The 26,511-nt window shown below is 39.7% G+C and overlaps 1 protein-coding gene across 1 annotated transcript in view; it reads right to left on the bottom strand.

Moving 5' to 3' along the window:
* Positions 1-26,511, bottom strand: part of ANK3 (ankyrin 3, node of Ranvier (ankyrin G)) — a gene marked incomplete at its 5' end in the record, with an annotated part of 150,173 nt that overhangs the window by 121,748 nt on the left and 1,914 nt on the right. The window contains 4 exons of the mRNA XM_010190949.1: positions 4,652-4,750; positions 16,711-16,809; positions 18,604-18,789; positions 22,586-22,684. Of these exons, the coding sequence (XP_010189251.1) occupies positions 4,652-4,750; positions 16,711-16,809; positions 18,604-18,789; positions 22,586-22,684 (483 nt within the window). The remainder of the gene's footprint in view (positions 1-4,651; positions 4,751-16,710; positions 16,810-18,603; positions 18,790-22,585; positions 22,685-26,511) is intronic.

The following is a 26,511-nucleotide window of genomic DNA, read 5'->3' as shown; positions in this document are numbered from 1 at the left end:
CAGGGAAAGACCCCCCTGAACAGCACGGGTAAGCATGAACCAGCCTCTGTGTGCTCCCCAGCTACCCCTTCCCTGCCAATGACCACCCAGGATTTCCCTTGCACAATGGGATCCTCTGGCTGTACACCAAATTCGTTAGTCTTAGGATCATAACTCTCACATCAGCTTCTAACACAGTCTACGAGTGATGAAATTAAGCACTACACCCAGTAAAAACTTTACTGTGATGCAAATACTCAGCAGGAGCCTGTCAGACTTTGAGCCAAATCCCAGAGCCTGTCCATGGCCTTGGCAGGAGTGTGCCAGGCACTCCAGTCCCCTGAGCCAGAGGTGGAAGGCATGATTCCCCAGGGGAGGAATTACTGCTGCCCCCAGGGTCTATCATTCCCATTGCTGCTTAGAGAGTTTCCATGCGTGTGCTTCAGCCTGGCAGTGCTCTGTATCTCATGGACCCTCCATGCTCTAAGTCTCCTGAATTCTTCACTTCATTGGCACTGTTACAAACTGCCCCTTCTGTACAATAGGGCAACAAATGTGGTTTGTTCTTCCTACACATGCAAAATGCACTTATAGTCCCACGACAGTAATTCTTGTAGTTATTTTATGTCATTATACATGCGGCTTTTCTGAAGCAGCTTATGCATGATCTGATGCATCTTAAAAGAGCATATCCCACATGTTTTCATGCAGATAAGAGTGGTGGCCTGTTATTTAGCTGCAAAATCAGTTGAATGAAGATTATAAACACTTATTGTTAATCCATGCTAAAACATGCTTGGTGCCTGCCTCAGACACAAATTCACTTTGGCATATACAATATCAGACAGCCAAATCAAATTAAGCTAATTTAGTCAACCTCTCTACTTAAACTTTAAAAAATAAAGTATTTTCTGGAAGACAGAGAAAAGAATAATTAGGGTAACATTCAGTAAACATGTGACATGAGGTATTAATAGAGCTTTACTCAGAATGTTAGTTAAAAGCTCTGAACAATGCAAGCTGCCCTGGATGGACAAAAGCAGCACATAGTTCTTGACGAGTACCATTATGGATTCCTTAACAAAGCCCCAAGTACCAGCTGCTTGACAGCTCACACAAATAAAGTACAGAGAGAAGGTAAACAGCTGGTTAAAATAAACAATGCAACATAGGCATGAACTGAAAGAAAAAAAAATTAAAAGACAACTGAGCCTCAAAATAATAGTAAGAGCATCTTTGGAAATAACCTTGCATGTTCATGTGTTATCTAAACCTCTAAATACAGTTTGCAGGTGTGCAACAACATTTATGCTGCTCGTCAAATCCAAGTCCTAATGAATATAGAGAAATTGGGAGCCTACAGATGACTCTTACAATAATTTAAACCAGATAAGGATTTAGCCCTTCACGTTAACCTTTTGTGCAGTTCTTCAGCACTGCAGCTTCCAGGACCATCTGTGAGCAGCAAACGCAAATGCTCATGGAAATGACTAAGGAAAAGAAATCATTACCTCAACTTATTTAATGCTCAAGAAAGGCTTTATGTGAATTTATCTACAAAATGAGTATGCTTGTGAAAAATAAAAATAGACATTATGTGCAGCACATTTCCAGTACACCACACAGAGAATGGATTGCAGGAACAGATCACAAAACAACAGCTGAATAGCTAAATCTGTCCCATTTAAGAGGCAGAGTAGTGAATCCTAGCTCTGTTAGTGTTTGATCAACAACACAAAAAGTACCTTCTTCCTACTCATTTAAAGGTGAATTACAGACCTAAAAAGGAAGAGACAAAGGCCTTGGAATTTCTACCTCTGAGCAAAAGAAACAAACAACTTACAAGAATTTCTGTCCATTCACATGGGTACAGAACCTTTTCCATTTACCTTTAAGGAGGCACTTTGTGTTCCATAACCAATATTTGCATTAAATAACATCATGGTGTCTAAAACAAAAACTATTTTAGTCAAACAAAAGAAAAAGATTTGCTCATCTCTTTAAAACCTCCTAAAAGGAAAAAAAAAAAAAAACAGAGAGAGAGAGAGAGGCCTCCCATTTATATATCTGACAGTAGGAGTCTCACTTATTTTCAAGTGTAAATCCCACCTCTTAATCAAGTTGTGTGTGCATTCAGCACCAGCACCTGCCTCTCCCAGAAAATTACACGGCTGGGCTCTGACTGGGTACCCAGCTGATAAGCATGGCTTGACACAGGTATCAGAAAAGACCACCTTGGCTGCTCTTCGCCTTTCAGTACACTCAGTAGTGGTAATACTGTTGCAAAAGGATATGACTGAAGCTTTTGTCATCATGTATTTTTAAAAGGCCATTCTATGTCTGGGACATTAAAAAAAGAGTGGTGCTTAAAAAAAATGGGATGACGGCAAAGTTGACATACTTCAGTACCTCAATGACATGCCTCAGTCGTTTTGCCTTGGAAAACAACAGTGGGTCAGGTAGAAATAACAAGATGGAATGTGTGTTATAACAGGTCAGAGCAATTAAACTTTGCTGTTGAATATGAGAACTAGGCAGACACTCCTGCAACAATGTCCTTTTTTCATCTAGCACCACGTTACTCTCAGCCTTCACTTGCTTCTCCCATTGATTTGTAAATCTTTCCAGATCTAGTCCAGCGACGCTCTCCCCTTTCCTCCACCATGCAGCTGTCTGCTCAGTTCGGTGAGTCTCCTCAGCAGAGCCACACATCACCCAGACCACAGGCTGCTAAAGCTCCTGCCAGGATGAGTCAGTGCCGCTGGGAGTAAAACTTCCACTTAGCCACAGACTGCCAGAAAATGATGCCTCTGGTAATGCCAGAGAAGTTCAGCGATGAGTGACACACGTATGGCACAAGCAGCAGAAGTTATGCAAATTGCTTCTGATTTATGGAGAGGATGAGTGTTTGGGGAAACAGGCACTCTCTGGGGGAAGCCAGAAGAAACAAACCACCACTTTGTGAACCACACTCATCCATTGCCTTTTGCCTTACTGGGAAGCTCTGCCAGACTCAGGAGCTGTTAATGCTTCTGCCCTCTTCCTGGATCCTGTTTCCATCTCAGCCTGTATTTTTAGTTACATAAATTTTCCTAGTGTCTGACCCTGGAGCCTGTGATACAGAAAAGGAAGCAGACTGCAAATTTTCATAACTAAAAGAAAAGGACAAGCTGGACTCAAATTACTTAAAGTAGTGGTCCCTAACATTGTGGCTGCAGTGGGCCATATAAATGCTTGCAGACAGGAAGCAAATAGTCCCTTGTCATGTCCCATTTCTCCCTGCTCTGATGAAATGCACATCTGTCACACCACCAAAATGTGGCTCTCCCCACCACATTGTAGGTGCACGTCCCTCAGCCTGGCAGACCCCATGTAGCAGGTAGGAGTCTGGTATTTTAGGCCAGAAATTATACCCGCTGTTCACATTATTCTCAAAAAGTCATCCCTTCCATATTCCCCAACTAGAAAAAACAGAAACATTTTAAAAGAAATAATGAGTGATTTCTAAAGGTAAAATAGAAGGAGAACTAAAGAAAAACATGTGGAGAAAGTGGAGAGATGAGAAAACAAACTGACCCAGTTTCTAATTTTCTTAAGAAATGAAAAATACAAATGTGCCTCAACAAGCACTGCAGGAAATCTCAGAGACTGCTGAAACATTGGAAAACCAAGCCAAAACCTGTGGATACAGTAATAACTGCAAAAAAAAACCCAACACCCAAAAACCAATCAAACAACAACAAAAAACCCACAAAAACCCAAACAAACAAACAAAACCCCAAAAAACCCTCCAAAAACCAAAAACCATACTTTCTTATGTTACACCTTTGTTTTGTTTAGAATTATTCTTGTGGGAATTATAAAGGATAGTTAAAAATGAAAGATGGATAGGTGATAATCTAGTATTCCAATAAAATGCCAATTGTCAAAAAGTTGCAGGCACAGCTCCTGAAGGTCACCTCACGTGCACATAACCATGTTGTAAAGACTCCCATGAGACCCCACAGCATCACTAGTCCTACATTTACTTCCAAACAATTGAACTTTTACCTTCTCTTTTTGCCACCATGGAAGAAAATAGAATACCCCTAAACTGGTCTGATTGGGTTTTAACTACAGCACTTAGATATAACCATATGCATCGAGCTTTTTATTCACTCAGCAACTCGAGAAAGGTGTTGACCTGATGGAAACCGTCACTATGCCTGGCACATGCGCTGACAAATCCAAGCCAGCAGCTAAGCACCCAGTCAGACAGAGCCTGAGCTGCATCAGACTCATCAGTAACATCATGCTCCGGCAAACACACACCACAGTTCAAAGTTACTCTTTTAGCATTCAAATTCTAGAATATCTAAAGTTAATTATTGTCTTGTAGTATTTTCCTGTACATTCATCTCTACCTCCAAGTAGCTAGAAGCAGCTCCTAACGAAATGGTCTACAGAGAACATGAAGAATGGCTGGTTCTGAGCTTTGCCACACATGGTGTTTCACGCACTGCTTTAAGAGATGTAAATTGTTAGCATCCTACTGCAACCATTTTCTCAAAAAGAAATGCAGTGCAGCTATGGTAGCCTGCCAGGAGGATGAATTATTTAAGCTGTACAGCAACTAACAGGTCAGAGGCAAGAATTCCACACAGCCACTCATAGCATTCACATTTAAGCTTACCCTCGTTTTGGCATCAATTTTAGCTCCTCGATCAAGTAGGAGTTTGACCATATTTGCATTTCCTCTCTTTGATGCAACATGTAACGGTGTGATATCATTCTGTGGAAGAAGAAAACATGAAAGTAAATATCCATATCTCTTTCTTTCATGAGCTCCATTATCAGTTTGTTCACAGAATGAATTACGCCCGATTTGCTAAGGCATAACAGAGTTTTGTATCTTGGGAGCATGAAATCAAATACGCCTTTATCTACTTATGTGAATTACTGGCCTGATATCTCGACATAAGTATTACGAAGACAAACATCCAAGTTGTGGTGGAGTTATAAGAAGATATGATTGTGCCTCAGTTCTTGGCTTTCGTATAAAAGTTAAATTTATGCAATTTTATTGACCTAGGAATTTAATTCAGCTGTGCTTGTTTCTGAGCATGTAATGATAAGGATTCATACCTCACAACTTCATTGGCCTTGTAGGACCCAGAGGAAATAAATAAAACCATTACATCTGTAGGTCTAATTCAAAAGAAAACATGCTATTTATTTCTGAATCTTATCAGCAAACTCCGAAAGCCTCATAAGCACCTTAGTTTCAGTTACATCACTAATTTCGTCTACCGAGGTTGTTCCTCCACTCGATGTAATACTGTACTTCAAGGGAGACTGTAAATACATGCATACGATTCCCTGGGAGGCACCTGGCAGGCAGCAGCACGCAGCAGCGCTGCACATCGAGGACAGTTGCATAACCAACGCGTGCGCACACAAACACACTTTTTTAACAAGATGTAGCTAGGACGTGTCTTCATGCTCTGATGAATCCTTTATCTCATGGTGTATGAAAGCCACATCCTGTATATATTTGATCATATGGAGCCAAGTAAAAAATAAAAGGATTTAAATAGAGCATGCAGTTACTGTATGAAGAGAAACAGAATTTTAAAGAACATGCTTCTGTGTATTCAGAAGCAGTGCAAACAGCTGGCTGTGTACAACCAGCTTCCTTATGACTGAGCAGTAAGTTTTAGTGAGCATGTGTCCTATGGCTGACTGAATCAGAAAGGCACCCATCACCTTGAATAGCTGGAGAGTGGTACAAGCGTCTTGCCTAGCCGACAGACCATTTAATAGCACTTCCTCAAAACTGGAGGTGAGTGGAGTGATAGAAAACCAGCACTGAAAACAGATCCTCTCTCAGATGTGATAAGCTGACTCACAGCTTAAAAATAATGCTGAGTACCCAAACCAGTATGCTACATTTTCATTTGCACACAATTTCACTATGAAGCTAATGCACAGCAACTGGAAAGTACTAATTAATATTATCACAGAGGTAAAATACAATTTAGCAAGATGAAATGACAGAGCTTATTTCTCCAATATTAATGATCATTAGAGCATCAAAGTGACTACTATTCCAGGGTAGCTTCTCATTTCTTTAAAAAATGCAGTAAAACAAAAATGATGTTTAATACATTAAACAAAAAGTATGCTATATCTAGTCCTTCCATGGATGTAAAGCTGTGTGACTGCTTACCTCAGTCTAGTAGACCTTAGTGCCTTGTTAATACATTAGTACCAATAATTTACTGTATCATACCTAGACAAGACAAAATGTCTTTTCTAAGCATAAATGAACAAATGGAGAAGGAAGGGACAGCATTACTAAAGGTAGGAAAAATACCTATTAGAAGCCTAGTTCTCATTCATGTTGACACCAATCTAAATCAATCTACTGCAGCTGAGGGAAGGGTATAATCACACAAGAATGCGCACTTTGGATCTAATTCTTTGCCAGTCCAATTGCTCCTCTTGCCTTAAACGAAGAAGAGTTGATGAATGAGTGCTGGCAGACACACACCTTAACTCCAAAGTACATGACTTCCACTTAGCAGTTAATGTTTAGGTCATGCTGTTTGCTTGCAACACATGAAAAAAAAAAATCCATTTTCAAGGTCAAAAAGGACTCCTGTTTGAATGACCTTCATATTTCTGATCAGTACTGAAAATATCAGAACCTGTTCCCTTCACAGTTGTCGCTCAGCTTCTGTCAGAACGTGAGGAAACTGTCCAGCACCTAATAAGGACTGATCTCACTTCTACAAGCTGGTGAACGAGCGGTCCATCTTTCCTCGATTTCATCACCTGTCTTCATGAAAAACACATAAATTTAATGTCTCTAGGAACTTGAAACTTTGAGTTGCATTTGGTTGAAAATAGGCAGCGAGTTCACATTAGGAAGAGATGGATGGATAAAGAACAGGATCACTTCAGATGCTGTCTCTTAGGAAAACCAACTATACACAGCTACTCTGAAAAAAAAGAATTGAGCAAGAGGAGTCAAGCAAATGAAACCATAAAGGCTCCATGAAAAATCTGTCCTTTTGTGTGATCAAACTCAGCTCCTCTGTCCTGGGAAAGAGCACTGCAGCAATCCCACTCAGGGAAGGAGAATGCAGTTTCCATCATACTTTACTATTAAGCTATTCGGCAGTTCATAGAAAGAATTAAGAGACAAAGATGGAAAAAACGTGTTAGCCTTAGTCAGCCCTAACAGCTCAAGGAAACACTGTAGGGTAATGATGGGGAAAAAAAGAGGGGGCAGGTCTCTGTTCAGAACTTAATTTTGCCATTTAGCTTTTACTGGTAGAGGACAATGTGAAGCAATCATTCTGCTGGTTGAGATTTCTGACTCCTGAACAGATGAAGAGCTGCATTATGCAAATGCTTCAATAACTGTACACTGAAGTTTAGGCCAAGCAATTTGTCTGTGGTCAATATTGTGTTGTGAAAAGGCTTAGAGAATTATACCTAAACACATCATGCATATGGCCCTTTCCCACCTCTCATCTGACTCTCAAGAAAGTGAAGTGAGAAGTGAACAAACCTCAGACATCACCATTAATGTTTCTGATAACAAAACGTAAAGCAAGCAACTCAAAATGGAGTTGTTTGTGCTTGTCACAAGAAACTAGAGATAAAAAAGCGGCATAACATGTGCAGCTTGGGTGTAGGTTATTAACACTAAAACTGTGGTATCAGCAAACAATATAGCCACCAAATGTAAGGTTCTGAATTCTTCAGTAGATCAACAGCATCTGCTGTCTCTTCATTCTATTTTTATCTGTTTGATCTTCTATAAATTTCTCCCTTTGTTCTTAACATAGAATAGTAAATCAGGAAACTTTTGAAGATGTTTTCCTGCAGTAATAAAGCTGAAATGCCTTCAAAAACTTGCCACTAAAAGATGTGTTTCAGATCTAGAATGTCTGTTGGAGTGCTTCTTGTCTTTGCTGTTGAAATATCAAATGCTGGATAATGTCTCAGGTAGACCCCTCGACACTGAGATCCAACTTGCCATTCAACTTGAGAGTTAACAAATTCTACAGGGATCATGAAACATAACTTGTGAGAATATCTACCTAAAACTATGCAATAAATGCTCACGGGATTATGAACTAGCACATAGCCTTTCCACTCCCCCTTGGCAGCTTTCCCAAGGTATATGACTTGAAGTACTCTGGAACTGTATACAGCTCAAAATGTGACAGGTTAGATGCATGCAATTTTTCTTCTATACCTCACAACAATGTGAAGAGCTGCTTTTCTGTTCAGTGGCTTTTGCTTGTGCCTGATCAGAGGAAGCACTAAGCCCCTTCAGCAGCATCTCTCTATCTACAGCTTCACAAGAAAACTCACAACACTGAGTTCTGCTGTGCTGAGCAATAAGCCACCCACATTTTCCATCTGAAATGAGATCAGCTCCCCTCTGACACATGGCGTTATCCATCACAGTTCACCATAGCAGTCAGAATTACTCCATAGTATTACAAATTAGCAACACAAATGGTTAGGAAGTCACAAAAAATAGGGGAAGTGTGCAAACATAGTATATTCTGTAGTTTCATTTTAATATATTTAAAAAATGAAGAATTCCTCCTGGCTTCTGGTATGATACGCTGTCCTATGGGATTGCCTTTCTCCCACCAGACAGTCAAGTTTACAAACTTAAGAAAGATAATAACAAACAAGAAAAGTAAATGTTTGTGCTTACAGTATCATATTGGGCTCGGAAATGTAGCTTTACCAAAAAAAAAAAAAAAGGCAAACAAAAAAAGGGCAAACCTTTCCTAGTCATGTACTGCATTGTTCTAAATGCCGACTGACCGGCAGACCATGTAGACCCATTGCCAGTGTCATGAAGACTTGATACCAATGAGAGAGCTCACCTCCACCTCTGAGCTCTCCCCCCAGACCCTCCGAGGAAAGTAGTTTTAATCACAAAATTTCACTTTTTTTATCTGTGATTTTTCAAAAAACCCCCAGTTTCTTACCAAAAATGTTCAGAATTTAATAAGGCTGTCCTTCTCAGTTTTCAAGTGAGAGTAGACTCTGGGAAAAGCTTAATAATTGACAAAGAATGTATGAATAAAATGGAAGCTTAAAATAGCCAGGCTGCTAAAGCAGAAATTTCCTGTACAGTATGGAAAATCCCTTCATCTCTTTTTCTTAAGGAAAGAGTTTAATGTTGGTTGGTGGTTGTCATATACTGGAATTGTCATCAATAACACTGCATGGATATTACCACTATTAACAGGTCCTTAAAGTATGGAAAGGTTGTGCTCTGTACGTGAAGACTGTCATACACAACTGTGCAGCTACATCAACATGTTGTATATGAATACACTCAATATTCTCTTCTGTATTTTTTCTGCAATTCAGAACTGGAGATAAAACACAGCAGAACACCCACAGAGAAAAGTCTTATATTCTAGTAGCTGTTACGAGGTTCATTGATAATTGCATAGGACTTTCAGAAATTAAATAAATTATAAGAAAGATGAGGTGTAATGGACACGAGTTGCTTCTGGAGAGATTCTGACTGAACTCCACAAGAAATTGTTTAACCATGAGATCAATCAGACCAATCTATAATACCAATAATCAATAATAATACCAATCTATAATAATCTATAATAATACCAGGAAGTGGTGAATTCCCCTACGTTGGTCAGTTTTAAGAGTCAGCTTGACAGGGTGCTGACTCATCTCATTTAAACTATACTTCTGCCTTGAGAGGTTGGACTGGATGATGCTTGTGGTCACTTCCAACCTGGTATTCTATGTTTCTATGATAAGTATAAACACACAGTCAGATGGTTTCCAGGAAACCTTACAACATTGCTTAATTTTTCAGCTTTTTTCTTCCCTATTTAATAAAAGATGAATAATAATATTCATCTTATATTGTGATAAGACAGTTCTTGAATGCTTACATACGTATCTTTCCCCAGGCCTGAGATGTATAAAATGAATTCTGGAAGAAGAGAAGGAAGACTATAGCAAGGAGCTTCTGTGGCAAACTACCACTAGGGAAATAAAAATGTTTTTCTCTTATGTTATTGTCACTTACATATTGCCTGCTCTTTTTGATGGGCTAATGGTGTTCTGCTCTTCAGCCTCAGGGTCATCACTAATGCATGCTGTCCTTACACTACCCTCTCAGAATTACCAAATCCTCTCCTAACCTTACAGTAAGCAAACTTTCTGCAGGCAAAGCCCAATCCCAGTGGAACTGAGGTCTCCTCTAGAATAAGGAGTGCTGTCTATCAGGAAGACTGTTCACAGCGTTGGATGCGGTTTTATGGCACAGTGACTATCTCTTGTTTGCTTTGGCAAGAAAGATACGGGCAGAGGTCATCTTCACGTAGAGGACTCCTTTGGTACTTTAATCTTCTGATTTGCTCAAACATAGAGTGGATGTGGGGGTCACAGAGTTTCTTTCAGCCGTTGTTCTGGAAGCTGCAGAGAACAATTCCTTCCTTTCTAACCACTCCTTCAGAGGCATTTCCTCACCTGGGCTAGACAGATCATTCCACTGGCAGGTAATCTCAGACAGAAGAATTATATCTGAAGACGCTGTGAACCCCCAAAAGGCAACTTTTTCCTAACTATAATTCCCAGAAAATAGTTTATTCAAAGCTTCCTCAACTCCCTGGTCTGCATAGCAGCCTTGGAGAAACACTGATTTGCACTTTCTTGTTGCTGAATTAGCACAGGGCAGTCTGGACACACATCTCCATTGCAGCTGGCTGTGAATCGCAGCAGATAAAACTGCCTGCCCTCCTGCACACTGCTCATGGGGATGCCTGAGCAAGGCCTGAAGGCAGAAGGGTGGGCACTCTGCAGGGGTCTGATTTATAGCAAAAGGGCTTTTTTGCACAGGACACCATAGGTATAATCAGACTCCTAAGGAAACTGGTTTCTTTTTCCTTCCAATGGCTGTTACTTGCTTTAGCATGTATCTGGATACACCTTTCCAAGTCCTAGATATTAAAGTGCAAGGCAGTCTAGAGCAAATCTGAAGGGAGCAGTAGATACAAAGAAAAAGTCTCTCTGTGACCCGTCCTTTTTCTCCAGCACCTCACCCACCCTCAGGCTGATGACCTGATTCTGGTAAAGAGCATCAAGTGGATTTCACTTCTTCGTACTAGTCACTGGGTTGGTAGTTCCAGAAGTTGGGAAGTAGATATTAGTAACACAGCACATAAAGTTTGATTCAAAGATACAAGTGGCTGAATGAACAATACTTTCCTTAAAATAACAGCAATTACTTTTTCCTGTTGAAAATTTTGATAAAATAGATTGACTTAAATGTCTTTGGCCTTCTTTCAGTTTGTAACTAGGATTTATCTACACCTCTCAAATGTCAGGTGCCACTGTAAGCTAAGAGAATGTTGCCCGAAATTGCTGCAATCCTTCTGTGCACTTCTGTGTTAATATGGGTAAGAAAGGAGACTGACTTCACCCCAGTTACCCTTTACTTGCTCCCTCCACATCCATAGCCCATATGTGATTGCCTTCCAGTTAAGCTAGGGGGGAATATGGTGATGCAATGAAAGGATTTATTTAGCTTTGAAGGGCTTCAGAGAAGCATAGCCACACACATAAAAAGGTACTACAGAAAAAGGATGATGAATAGACATAAAATGCCTGATACATCTACAATGCATAGCCTGTCAGTAGTTGTGACAGGTTTATTGCTGAGTTTGAGCCCAAGAAGTCAAGAAATTTGCAATGAGTATTTTTCCTTCACTACAAAATGGCAAACATTCAGCCTAATAAGGAGATCCTGTTTCTCTTGGACTGAGGTTATGAAGGTTCTTGGAGCTGCCTCCCTGTAAATAGGTAGAATCAGGGGCATCACCAACTGATTTACTCAAACTCTCTCCATCCATTCCACAGGGAACAGTGCTGCTCTCTGCACTTGAATGCAGCAAGGCTAGAGAAAAAAAGCACAAACACAGAAGTGCTAATGTGGTTCAGTGGAAGAGCTGACATGAAATCAGTCACTGGGCTGGAAGAGTGCAAACCAAAAGCAGGTACATTTCCAACCCTCCCAGCCTCTATGGTCAGCAGGTACACAGGCTGACAGGTACTGTAACACCTGTTAGAGCTCCTAGAGCTATGCTTTTTTTACTTAGATGTAGTGAAAGAAGGGGACAAGGGTATATATGACAGCTGAGAGGCAGGCAGGTGCATACTGGTGGAGGTGAGGGGAGCAGCTGCTACAGCATATCACTGGGGACATAATTTACTTACAGTACAGCACCACTGCTCATCTCCTGCCTGCATCAAGCTCATGTCTTTCCCTGCCTGCATTGCTGGAACCTTTCTTCCCTCAGGCCTCTCAGAAATGCACTGAAAACACAGCACCTGAAGAGACCAACATCGCCACAAGTCTGCCCTTTTCTTTCTTACATCCTTTCACCAGCTCCTCTTTTCACCGCACTTGCCCTTGTCTTTAAGACTCAGAGCTCTGCATTCATCCTACACGTCCATTCACATTTTCTCCAACCTTCCCCACTTTCACCACTCCGATGGTGAGAACAGGGTACTTATCCTGCTCTCACGCATTTGTCTTCATGTTGCCCCCTCCACATAAGCATCTTCTGTTACCATAATCCTCTGCTCTTGTTCAAATATCTCCCTAGAACTGATTCTTGCCTAAGCAGTTTAAACATAAATTGAGAGATAGCCAAGTAGTGTTGATTCATATTTATTTAAAAAGAACAAAGGAAAAGTGGTTGATGGATTGCAAAAGCACAAAGTGCATTTGACACCCCCATCCTACAATTCACTCTTTGTACTTCTGAAAGCTACAGTACATACACGCAGTATTATTTGACTTGGATTGTAGCCCTTCCATATTTTTGCTCTGTTGCTTGTCTTAATTGTCAACAACCCAAAGAAAGGCCTTTCATCCAGGGTGGGGGAAGCACATCATGGATATTGCCTACAGAAATTTAAACCAAGGACAATCACAATGAGGTGGCATTGGGCAGGCTGTACCTGTGGGTCATTTTTAGCACCTGTTCTAGTACTACCTCTACCTGTTTTGAAATTTCGGTAATCAAGGATCAAGCAAAGGCTCTGTACTTAGTGCTGACAATTGTCTTTACACTCAACTTATACTGGTGCTTGCTTTGCCTACAAATTCACTGCTCTAGCAGAATCTAACTCATCTCTCTGTGAAGCGCTTTCATTACCCGCAGTCTGATAAGCACTAAAGAACAAAATTCAACTCCATATTACTGTTATTTATGCTACAATTCCTTCTGTCACAGCTACTTTATCTACATTTGCAACCACCATACCGTAGAGATGTACTCTGCGGATGCCCCCGCCCAGCTCTCACAAGCACAAACAAGCCGTTCAGTGCTCTGAGTCACAGCATCAGCCCACTGCTCTTTCGGGCTGATGTCACGGCATCCGCGCTTCCCCGGCTGTCTGAGCAGCCTGCCGCTTCCTGACCATGACAACTAATGGAGGGTGAACCTGGAATTTCCAGAGCTTGAAGAGGGGGGGTGGGTGGCCTTATTAATTCAGATATGCTCTCCATCAGTGCCCCAAATCTAGAACAGAGCTCTTGAAGCTTAAGATTTATTATTTTATTAGAACAAGTGTAGACAGATGATATTTAATAGTACTGATACTAAATGCTGCTAATTGCTAATGCAGTAGCATTGTTAATCCCTAATCTTGTTTCTGAGTGGGAAAGAGTTGACCCAAGACCCCATTTGTCTTGAGTCCTGTGATTACAGCCTATCAAATACTGAATGCCAAAGCTTATGACTATTTGAAATACCTTAATGCTCAAATTTGGTCAGTTTAAGGACTTGGGATTAAGAGGTCAACTTTATCAGTGAAAGCAAAGCATGCACAGTTAGAAGCTTCCCAGATACCCTTAACTCCCAAATCTACACTTATCTTGCAAACTTCACATGGATCTAACCTAGGACCTGCCCCTCGCCAATAGCATGAAATATATTTAGTGATTACTGTGATTTGGAAGACATCATCTGTGGGGGATATATGAGAGCTGATCCTTACCTTTGATACTTAACTGTCAGCTTGACCCAGTATCTGCTAGTACTCTTCTCATCAGCATTAGTAGGTACTGGATCATGCCTTATAACAACATCTTTTAGCTTTGGGATTTATCTTCATTAATAAACCACAGAATGATGCTACGTTGAATGAATAGCAGCCAGAACCAACACTTTTCACCTGCAATCCTACTTACAGTTTAAGGAAAACATTCTGAGTCTTTGTTTGGAATTTCTATTCCTGCTTTATCACACCTTCCACCAGCTCCCCTTATTAATCACAGACAAGCTCTAAAAAAGAATGGCTCATTTTTTTGGGGGGGGTGGGTTTATTAAATGTGAGAAGTCTTATAAGTAAAACAGTTATTATATGCTATATAAACACAATATTTTGTTGTGTGCATGGGTTTGCAATGCTTAACATAAACACTTTGCTGCATGTAAATATGTTCCCTACCTACAGAAGCATTCAAGATTTTAGATACGCAAACTATCTAAAATAAAATAAAATACTACAAATTGCTTTTTGCTATGTGGCAAATGCTCTAAGAAATAGTATAGTACTTTTCCTCTTGTAAAAGTAATAAACACAACACTTGATCAGAATCTCTGAAAAGGAGCTGCTGAATCATCCATGCCACAAAAATTCCCCTCAAATAGAATCCTGAATACATGCTGGGGTTTTTTTGCTTTTTCTACATTAATTGAAAGGTTGCTCCAGACTCTCCTTATGTATATTTAATATTAATTATTAAACAATTATTAATTAAATAAAAATAATAATTAATACTTAAATAACTAAATGTCTAGACAACATTTATTAATGGCAAGTTTATACCTATTTGCTCTTATGTCAGCATTTGCCTTCAGCTTGAATGCTTCTTTCTCTCTTGAGTTTCTCTCCCTATTGTCCTAGGGACCACTACCCCATCTCCTCCCTGGCTTTGTTTTGGTAAGGCTTGGTGAGCCAAATTCTTTACAGCCTCAGTTTGGTTTTTGGTTGGGGTTTTTTGTTTGTTTGTTTGGCTGGTTGGGGGTGGTTTTTTGGTCCATATTAGAAATACTCTGGAATAACTTGAAATCATAGTTGCTTTTCTTTTTTTTCCGCCAACCATATCACACACACCACCACAACTAATATAGACAGGTCCTCTACTTTCTTAGTTGGTCGACTGCTGGAGAAACCATCAGGAAAAATACATGTACTCTTCAGCCAAGAGTTTGATCTGTTTTCCACCATGAATTTCAACACATCTCCATGTTCTGTTGCACACTTTCTGTGCTGACTGTTCCAGCAGACATTCCACAGACACCTTATTCATTCATAATAATGGCCCAAGCCATTGTTGAAGAAGCTCATGAGCAAACAATTTAAGAACTTCAGTAGGAAGTTTTAGCTCCAGCATTTTCCAATATAAACCTATTTTGAATGCTAGCCCCTCTTCTCTTTATCTGTATGTTGCTAATCACTCTCTGCTTTTCCCTTCTTAAAGCCTTGCATGCTCTTGTGGCACCTACTCAGCTTTCTGCCTACATCCTCTCTACCCTACCATTCTCTAGCCTTCCATCCTGGCTCATTAAATTTTGTGTTACCTCTGCATTTGCCTTTCTTCTGTCTCTGGTCTCGTCCCTGGCAGAAACTCTTTCCTTGCCCTTCATATTGCTGTATCCCTGTCCATTTACATTTCTTTATTCTCCTGCTCTTTGAACTATATATAACTTCCTTCCATCACTTTCTGTCCTTTACACTTCTCCTGCTTACATTTTGTTGTTCCCACATCCTCCCTACCCTGACCACACTCCTTCACTCTAATATTTCAATTTGGTCTTCCAACAGACCCAACCCTTGACACTAGAGATAGTCAAACTTTGGTCTGGGCTGCGAGACGAGGCGCTGCTGGCACCAGGCTCGCAGAGCAGTCCAGCTGCCTGTGGAAGGATGGATCCACTCCTCAAGCAAGAAAGCACAGCTGAAGCCACCGGTCAGCTGCTTCCCACCCAGCCCAGAGTGAACCAAGGGGACACTGGCAAAGCCATTTCCCTCCTGGCTCCCAATCTTTTTTCATACACCTAAGGAACTAACCTGTCACTCCCTGGGTTGTGTCGTGACTTTGGTGCACAGCTTACAGGGTCAGGAGGGTTAGTTCCTCCACTCTACCATGGCTTCGGCCACACTGCTGTCATTAACAACTCACCTCCATTTCTGTACTTCATTTCATTTTCTGCCTCTCCAGTTTCTCTGATCTCCATTACGTATCATCTGACACTCATGTACGTAGTGAAGGCACGGCTGCTTTACTCACCAGTACACCTGCACTTCACATTCACTATGAACAACTGCATTTGGGACAATTCAACAGGGACAGCACTTCTGCCATATGTTAAAAGTACAAGTGGAAGCAGTCATCTCACTGAATCCCAGCCCACTTTTTGCAATACTAGAACTATGAAAATAGCACCTCTTTCTGATTAAAACAGAAGTTTTCAAAAGTGAGGACTAGAGCTCAGGTTCAGTTCAGCAGCCCAGGGAAACCCCCTTTACACCACAGGGTAACAGTCAGGCCAGGCCACTTGGCTGGCAAGAGCAATGTACCTTTCCACACCTCTGTGGAAAAAGCGTTTCAAAGCGATGATTAAGCAAACTGAGCATTAACTAAGGTTTTATGCTTACCCTTGCAGTGAAGTCCACAGCAGCACCCCGATTTAACAGCAATGTAGCTACATTGATATTTCCATAGTGAGCAGCTATGTGGAGGGGAGTGAACCCACTCTGGAAAAACAAAACAAAACAAAACCAATAGATACTTATTTTTTTATATCTCATTGGCACTCCAAAATTTGTATCACATCACTGACAAGAGCTAGTAATAGGAGTCTGCTGCAAGTCCAACTCTGTACTAGTTTTCACTCACTGACAGTTATTTATAGACTCTCAGAGAGTCTAAATAAAATCATATTGCTATACAGGAGGGAAAAAAATCAACATAATTATTCTAGAAGAGCAGAAGTAGGACAAAACTTTCAGTTATTCCAGAAAAACAACAGCAAAACATTTGAGTATTAAAGCAGTGATCTGTCTTTTATACAAAATTATTTTCTAGTTAGAAATATCTAGTTGTTATCAGTAGTATGTCAGTCTCGCAAGTGAAATCTCTAAGAGATTCATTGCAGAAGTTCAGATACAAGTCATTTGATGATACTTGCTAACTGTTTTCTATAAATTCAAAGTAGATGCAAATGAAAACAACATCAAAGATGATTTTAAATTATTAATATGCATTTTTTCTTTTCCAAGGGTTAGTACCATACAGATGAGTCTCCCACTGGGGGCAATCACACTGGGTTATGTTCAGACACCACAAGTTACCACCCTAATTAGAGGATGCCTTACTGATAAAATTACTTCAGCAACTTATTTTCATATTTAAGTAGTTTTACTTCCTTTTAAAACAATGCTAAAACATGCAGCAATTCCATCAGTCCTGCAAAGTATGAAACCTTATGGGAACTAGATGCATTTCTAAATTGTTAGCAAGCCATGCTAGCTGCCACTGCCTTGCTCTGGGAGTTTCGCAGATATAAAACCACTCTCAGATCACTGTATTTGCAGACACCATCAAGGTAAGTGTCATGCAGAAGCCTAAAATCAGACCTGGATGCACATGACAGGGTTGTCTGCAGCTCTTGGCACATCTGATAAACATATGCTCTGTGAGAATCCCTGAAAACTCCATCTTACATAATATGGCTCTTTTATGATGGCAGTTAGTTCCCAAGAATGCTTACTCTTACTTTTAAAGTTTCAGCTAGTTTCAGCTGCAGAAAGCCCTGGTATCTAAACTACAGTCTTCTCTAGCACATGCTACTTCATTTCATCTAAAGCAGGTATCTATCCTAAAAAGGCGATGCAAAAAGGAGAAGGAAGAAATGATGCAGCAGCACTAAGTCATGGAGGAGTGATGATGCATACATATATTTATATATACCTCTGTTGTTCTATTCACCATCATCTAGGTTAACACATTTGGAAGCAAAGAGGGGGAAAAAATGAACGGTTAGTTCACCACTGGTGATATGGATGCAGAAAGCTTCATGATTGCTACGTGGCATGGCAGCTCAGAGGACAGCACAATCGGCACACAAAGGAAGCTCAACTGAATGGAAGCTGAATGATCGAGTATTTTGAATGTTAATTGTTACATGTTTACCAAAGTTCTTGAAGTAGCAATTGCACAAACAACTAATCAAATGACTTACTTCACTGTACAGTACCTATAGCACACCACTGCAGGAGTGGCTTTCATTCCCAAGAGAATAATTCTAATATTTTGCTTATTATTTCAATTTGCAAAGTTTCTACAGGAGAAATTAAACCTAATTTCAACAAAAAGGGGATGGGGGAGAAAGAGACAAAGGAAGTAAATGAAACGTTATTCTTAACCACACACTGCAGACAGTTATGTGTAACTCTGCAGCAAAATACTTCACACTAAGGGAGACCTTCACTGGATGTAATACACGTGGTCAGCACTTAACAGCACCAAACCTTCTTGTTACAACTGACCTTTGACTCCACATCAGCGTTGTGGTCATTCTGCAGAAGCAGAGCCGCCGCCTTCGTATCATCCTTGCGAGCAGCGATGTGAAGGGCAGGAAGACGGACTTTTCCCTTTGTATCATTTTCAAGCAGCAGTGAAACCACCTGGTCGTGACCTTGCTGCAAAGCTACTGCCAAAGGCGTGAAACCATCCTGCAACATACAATGGGGACTCTCAACTCATGTTTCAAGCTTTGCAGGGGGTGGCAAGGGGACAGGAAGAGATCCCAGCATTAGTAACAGTACTGGCTCAAATTGAAATGTAAAGTGTAACACAATGCAAATTAAAAGTACCCTGCAATGACACGGAAATTGGAGTAAACTGTTGGTGAATTAGATTTCCAAATGTCCAAAACACCTTTCTTGGTACTCCAGACTTAAGGATAAAATTATAATACACAAGTAAACAAAAATGACTGAGACCTGAGAAAGAAAGTGTTAAATTCCTCACGAATTAACAGTTACGGTTTTTTAGTAACATAAATATGTGTATAATAAAGTGTATAATTATATAAAAAGGAAAAAAACCAGAGATATTAAAGTTACAATTGTTAATGATGCCTCCATAGCAAATTATCATCCATCCCCCCACAGCTACAAATTATCATCCATGGTTTTTTAAGAAAAAAAGACCCCAAACAACATAACACTTCAGCTCTATCCTCTGATATAATATGCACGTGGATTTAAATTCTAATAATATTTGAATATGAATACCACATTCTCTCAATACACCATTTTTCTACAACTTCCATGTATGAAAATTTATGTAGATGTGATGGACATCACATTTTCTTATAAAATCTTCTTTTCTGTTTCATATAAACAGAAATTATTTCCTTTCAGACTAGCAAATAGCCAAAGTAGTGCAGAATAAGAAACCTGAAAAATAGAAGATATTTTTCAACAGATTTAGGAGTGGATTCCTCATGCTAAGTACAGTAGGAGATGTTTTTATAATTTTATTTTTATGGATTCTTAGAAAACAAAAGAACAAAAGAGTTTAAATTTAATTTCATTTAAATTCTGCTCATTCCCAAACTTTTAAGTGGCATTCCAATCCAGGAAAACATTCAGCTTTGCCCAAGATAATACCTATAAATCACCCAAAAATTCGCAAATGCAAATTGCTCTACTTAGGATATTTATTACATTTGACTTTCAGTCAATATATCCAAAGCTTATATTGCCAAACTTCCTTACAGTTTGGTAGCTAAACACCTTCTTTTGGTTTTCAACTACTTCTGTCATAGTGAAACTCTGTAAGTGTGAAATAAAAGTGCAGCAATGACACAAAAGAATGTAGATCTTCATCCTATGCCAAAAGTGCAGAGTTCAAGTGTTAACTTTTAAACTTTTGGAATGAAAAGTGATGTTTTCAATAAGGAATTTCTCTTTCTGTGTTTACCAAACAGTCAGGAGGAGAAACAGGAGGAGTTCTGTAAAAGAGTGTTTTTTCAAAATTTTGGAGGAAAAAAAAATAAAATAAATATCACTGTAATTCCTTGGGTCCTAACAAGTGTGGGGGTTTTTTTTCCCCTCTCATGAAATTTTTAAACTCATTTAACCACAGCCTTCCCCTTTGCCTCCAGCCCAGCATCCTCCAGCAGCAGGCAGGGCTCTGGGCTGCAGCCCTGGGCCATGAGCAGCTCCTGGGGTGAAAAAAAACCACATAGCCTCAGACTGGGCAGAGAATGGCAAAAGGTGTGAAAAATGCTGTGTAGCTCCAAAGGCCAAAAACTCCACAAGCACCCCCACAAGAGGGCTCTGGCAATATAGCTATGCTGTACCTGCAGAAATTGAGGCTCTTGTCTGAAGAAACCCTGACTGCAACAGCTCACGCCTTAGAGAGACCTTGACTTCCTGGTCTACTTATATAGCCAACGGCAAAGGCACAGTCAGCTACTTCATAAAGAAAAGTGGTTTAGCTATCTACAATGCCTTTTCTCATTGGGCTTTCTCTTCTGCTACAAATGCTGGTAACGAGAATATAAAAGTGTCCTAGGAACACATTTTCTCCTTTCCTTAGGTAAAAAGGAGTGAACAAACAGGAGGGAGCGCCTAGTTTCAATCCCAGAACAGCTGCCATTCCCTGTATCTGCAGTTTCCTCGCTCTGATGAGAGCTGCTGATGATTTCAGTGTGTGCAGAGATCACTGTACCACAGCCAAGCAAACTGCGACCAAGAATATTAGCACCGACAAGAACGCATTTCCACCACATGCTCTCTGAAGATGCCTACCCACAAAAAGCAATTGCAAGCACGTATTGCAATGTCAGTACTATAATTAGCAACTACACTTTAAAACATAAGGCAAAGCCTACACCAGGAAAAAAAAACAAACAACAAAACAAAACCCTACAACCTAAAAACAATTTAAATAAAATAGCCGGTTCCACGTTCTAATTTAGATAAAAACATCTTTGTTAAAGAGCTCTGTTTTTAATGAATATATAGCTAAGTGGCAATCATTTAATAACAAGGGCTTTGACGCTTATAAAGATTAAGATAAATCAGATTTATATGAAACCTTGGACCAAGAGAAAATAACAAAGCGCCCATAAGCAAGTATCACAAACAAGTAAGGCAACAAAGGCAACACTGGTCTGTAGTCTGGTATCTTCAAAGGAATTCTCCATGGATAAAATTAGATTCTCTCTTATCAAGCTGAGTTAGAGAAAAGCTCAACCTAAACTGACAAACAACGCTAAATAGAAAAAACAATACCAAAGAAAAAGAACCAAGTGCTCATGCACAGTTTAAAAAAATCCAACAACCTCAAACTGTTTCCGGAAAATCATACAGTGGCAAGAACATTTTCAAAAGTCTAAAGCTACTGGGGGTCCCATGACAACTTTGTTTCTAAGTTTTTACAAAGAAATATAAATTAGTGTTCTGAAAACTACGATTTTCGATTAATTTTCTAGATCTAAAAGATTTCATTTTGCTATTTCTTGGCTTTCATATCTTTGAGAATTTCCAGAAAGTAGTTTCTGATACACACCTCTAGTTATAACTAATTTTTAGTGATTTTGAAAACATAATTTTGATCCATTAGTGATTTTTTTACAGTGCTGACTTCAGAAGAGAAGAAAAGTCTTCCATACATACATCATTATACAGTGATATTATCAGGTATAGTGATGAAATAAACTGATTTTGCATTTCATATTTTGCAAAAAGTATGACTTCTCCAGATGAGGTCATATAGAGCAATCAGAATTTAAAAATATTAGAGAGCACATACTGAAATACCTTGTGGGTTTTCTCTGGTAGCAAAATCTTGGAATTAAGAAAATTCATGAGATTAAAAACCTGTCTCAAGGCAGTGCATTTAAGATAGTAATATGTCTGCTATTCTTTATCCTTCCAGGTTGCCTTATTTGAGTTAGAATTACGTTTGAAAGCAAGAAATAAAAAGTGTTCCTCTAAAAAGATCACAGAACACCTTCCAGGATGGACTTTGCATCTTTCTGTCAGCTTGAAATTATCACTGCAAGACCAGATGGGGTACCTGGGTGCTACAGAGAGGGTATCAACATGGCAGTAGCGCAGTTCAGAAAATGCTCCAAGCACCAAGTAACGCTGCTTTTTCCCTGATATCACAGGGCTGGCTCCAAAGCGTAGGTAAACACTTGTTCTTGCTTTATGGTTGCCCTCCGCATTACTCAGTATTTTTAATGAAAGCACAGAGACCTTTTATATTATGCACACAGCTTTCCCGTTTGAGCACTTAACCTGAAAGATTACCAGTTATGACTAAGAACACATCTAATTTTAGAACTGTTTCTAGTTAAAGTATTTTTTTCTTTTAGAAAAGGCAAGAGATGGTTTGAATTGCTGAAAAGTCAGTAACTCAGTATTCATAGCACACTTCTACTGGTCTTTAATTTTGTATTTAAAAGAATAGTTTGATATAAGATGGCAAGTGTGAAATTCAGACTTTTACCTCTGTGGCAAGACTTTGACTGGCACCATTGTCAAGAAGAAACTTAACAACCTCCAGGTGGTTTTCTTGGGCTGCCATATACAGTGGAGTGAAACCATTCTGAAATAGGAAAACAAGAGTGTAAACACCCCGTTAACATTTCATACGTAACACAGATCTGGCAAACTCAGATAGATTAGGAAGAAACCAAATAACTTGCATGCTCAGATGCCAGTTAACAGCGTGCTCTCCCTGATTTAAGTGAAGATAGATTATTTAAAAGGAAATGTTGGAATCTTTCAGCTGGCCAGATTCAATTCCCACAGCTAAGCGAGAATGCTTCCTTTTACATCTGTTGTAAAGTCAAACTAGAAACCAATCTGAACAGACCATTTGGTAAAGATGAGTTATGATTCCTGATACATGCAGCCACAGCAATGGAAATGCAAAGTAGTACAGACAAATACAAGTCCATAGGTGAAAGCAAGAGCAATGGCTCTTCAGAATGCTTTCCAATTTTTTCTCTTCTCTCCTTTAGCTTTGACTTCTTTTTCACTTGTGCCAGCTACCTATGCCTTTTGTCTCCTCAAAGAGCTGCCCTCTGAGCATAGGCTGCTTGTGGTCACTGAGCTACTTCATATTGCAGGCACCAGGAGATCTCAGGATCATTCATTTGCAGTAGTTTGAGACAGAGGTTTATCAGTGTTTCTGACCACAGTAGAGCACTTCTCAAATTATGCTTAAGTGAGTGATTTCAATCAATGCTATACAAGTATTAGAGTTTAACTCATTCTTTGGCAAGTGCTTTCCTCTTACAGCCAATGCTTTTGTCTTTGCCTTAACTGTATATAAGTCACAACCTTTCTGGAATTTAATTTCTTGGGACTAACATTACGACAATGTATTTTCTCTATTGTTCTATGTATCCCAGGAATTCACAGCTTTGATGTTACTCACAAAAACAAAACAGCAAAATGAAGTAATGAAACCCGTCCTGGGTTCAAGATATCTCAAAAAGAATTTATAGAAGTTGCTGATTTGCACCTGAAATTGCTTGGCTTTATAGCACTGCACATCCCTCAGTCCAACAGAATAGTGGTAAATATATTTTATACTAACAACTTAAAACATCGATATACTATTGACTGAGCACTTTGGTACTGCTGAAGCAACCGAAGCAGCATCAGTACAAAGAACAACAATCCTTTTCTCCTCTGATCTATCATGATACATGTTTTTAGCCTTCATACTCCAGCATTACTCTTTGTCAGACATATCACTGCTAGATTTGACTGATCCCTTTTCTTATGGCACCAGCATGGGCAATGACGCTGTTAAACATTTTTGCCAGGTCACTGAGGTTTCAGTGGGCTCTGTGAGGGCCCTGTCTTTTCTCTCACTACCTTCCAGATCTCACACCATTGTGATTTCTGTGACTCTTAGACTTCTCTTAAGAAAAATTCACACAGAAATGGCTGGAATAGAGGGAGCAGCTGCCCTCTTCACCTGCTCCCTCCTAAGATCCCCCGAGACTTCTCGGTCTACCACACACCACATCTGGCAATTACTCCAGAGCATGGAGAGGACAAGATGAAAAGAACCAAGAAGTAAAAGGGGAGATAAGGGCTAACAGATAAAACAGAAGATTTCATCTGGCTTAAATAGCAGAAAAGTTCAGGAAGAGCCTCCATATGACTGGGTTTGGCTGAGGCAGTATCAGCACTCTCAGGTCTGCAATGTGGCCAGGGCAGGCATTTCGGCAGAGTGGAAGAAGCAGGGAGAGCAGCTCAGCAATTTGACTAGAACAGTTACAAAGGATACTGGCCTAGATTTTGCAGGAAACAAATGGAGCCAAACAGAGATGAGCTAAGAAGAGTTTGGCCATATATCTGCATCAAAGAAAAAACATTAACATTCTGGGCTTTGGAGAGATGAAGGGAAACTGTAGCTTAAGACCTACAGCAGTGAATTTTGGCTGAGTTATACCAGGCACAGTGAAAACAGCTGACAGACATCTGACTGTCACAGCAATGGAGCGGAGCTACGTGGCCCACGTCCAACACTGAGCACGCAAGAGAGCGCAGGTGACCTGAGGCCGAGCATGCAGGCAGAGACAAATAGGAGGTCAGAAGAAAGGACAGCTGGAGAGGAAATGGTGCAAACTGGATGTTTGATCCAAGAGGAACTTTACCATCAACAAGACACTGAACAGCTGTGAAGCCACATGTTTACAAGGTTTGCACAGGCTGCAAGGTCTGTTGCTGTTTCAGTATTTTGAGAATTTGGTCTCTATTCAGGAAAATATCACTACAAGCATAAAGCAGGTGCTGAAGTCCACCAGAGCCAAAGCCCAAAGTTAGTAATGTGTTAATGCATGCTCCAAAACCAAAATCTAATGGTTTAGTTACTGCACAGTTAAAATTCTGCTTAATTAAAAACAAAGAAGCTAGAAAGTGCTTATAAGGTACATAATATGTCAGATTACAGTTTATTATTATAGTGAACAACAGAGTCTGGCATTTTTCCCTATCATTTCATGGCATACTCAATATCTACTTACTCAGCTGGAAACAAAGATTAATTTTTATAGTTTCAAACATTTGCATTTAGAAAGGAAGCAGGAAACACTTCCTAATTATTAGTTTCAGAAAATAATTAATAGGCAAAGATTCTCAGAACCAAGTATTATTGACATGTGGAGACAGAGTTCAACCTTTTCTCCTATGTTAAATTACTGTAGGGTATTTAACACTTTTCTCCCCATACCTAGCTTTTTCTTCTCTCTTCAAAAAGGGGCTGAAATTCCCAGAAAGCCACAAGGCGAAGGAAAGCATTTTGTTTTCAATAGTAATCAATAGCACTTAGAGGAGGTACAAAATTCAGACTCAGTAAAAATCCACCTTTTTCTAGGGAGAGGAAGATTTGGTTAAAGCAAGTGTTAAATCCCAAACACTGGTGCTGTTAGCTGTGTAGAGCTGTTACCTTCAAGGGAAAAGGAGATAAAGCCAAACTCACAGAAAACAGGGCCAGCATCAAAAAGAAAAACAAAATTAAAAAATCTTCGGGTGGTGTCCCTGTGAATATGCCAAATCCAGCAGAACTTTATTCTAAGGTTTAGGAAGTCTCAAGTGATGCACAGCACCATGAACAAAGCTGATCCAGCAGCACTTTGGTAACAGGGAGTTTCCAGGAACCTCCTAGAAACACTAATCCCACCAGGAGTATCTCACAGCCAGGTGTTGGTGTGGAATGGCCAATATACATGTGTCTCAAGCAAAGACATGGAAGGCATCCATAATAGGGGAAAAAAAATCTTTAATTCTAGTATGTTAGCAAAATGAGGGTAACATGTGGCAAAACCTTAGGGTGTACAGACAACACGGTTATATAAGATGTTTACAATCTCAGATTATTTTTAGTTTTAGGGCTGAATACACAAGATCTCAAACACAAGCAGAAAAGATACTTTTAAATTCATCTTAATTTCTTTAACAGGAAAACCCACTGGATATATTTCTGCTTTGTTTTACTTCTTAACAGTCATGGAAGATGGTACTTAAAACTACTTTTTGTTGTTGTTCTCTTTAAATTCAGATTATAATGGTGCCTGGAACTAATTGTTGCTCTACCTAGCTAGTATAAAAGAACAAGAAAGAACTGAGTAACCTATTTTCTTTGTCCACATGAAGGAAACACAAAATAGAGAACACAAATACCTTACATTCTTTAAACACATTCTATTAAACATTTTGTTCATAATATTTGAGAAATCATTTTAAAAATGTTTCTTTAAAATGTACATTTTTAAAAATTCCCTTTTAAACAAACATTTTCTATTGTATCACATTTTTGTAATCCAGAAGAATGGAAATATTAGGTCAGGTGAGAAGACCACCTCTGGATTTAATGCCCTTTCTGACACTGTCTGCCAGCCAGCCCCTGCACAG

The sequence above is a fragment of the Mesitornis unicolor genome, unplaced genomic scaffold (assembly GCF_000695765.1).
Source record: "Mesitornis unicolor isolate BGI_N332 unplaced genomic scaffold, ASM69576v1 scaffold2318, whole genome shotgun sequence".
In the NCBI taxonomy this organism is placed as follows: Eukaryota; Metazoa; Chordata; class Aves; order Mesitornithiformes; family Mesitornithidae; genus Mesitornis; species Mesitornis unicolor.
This window is presented reverse-complemented; position numbering and strand designations above follow the sequence as displayed.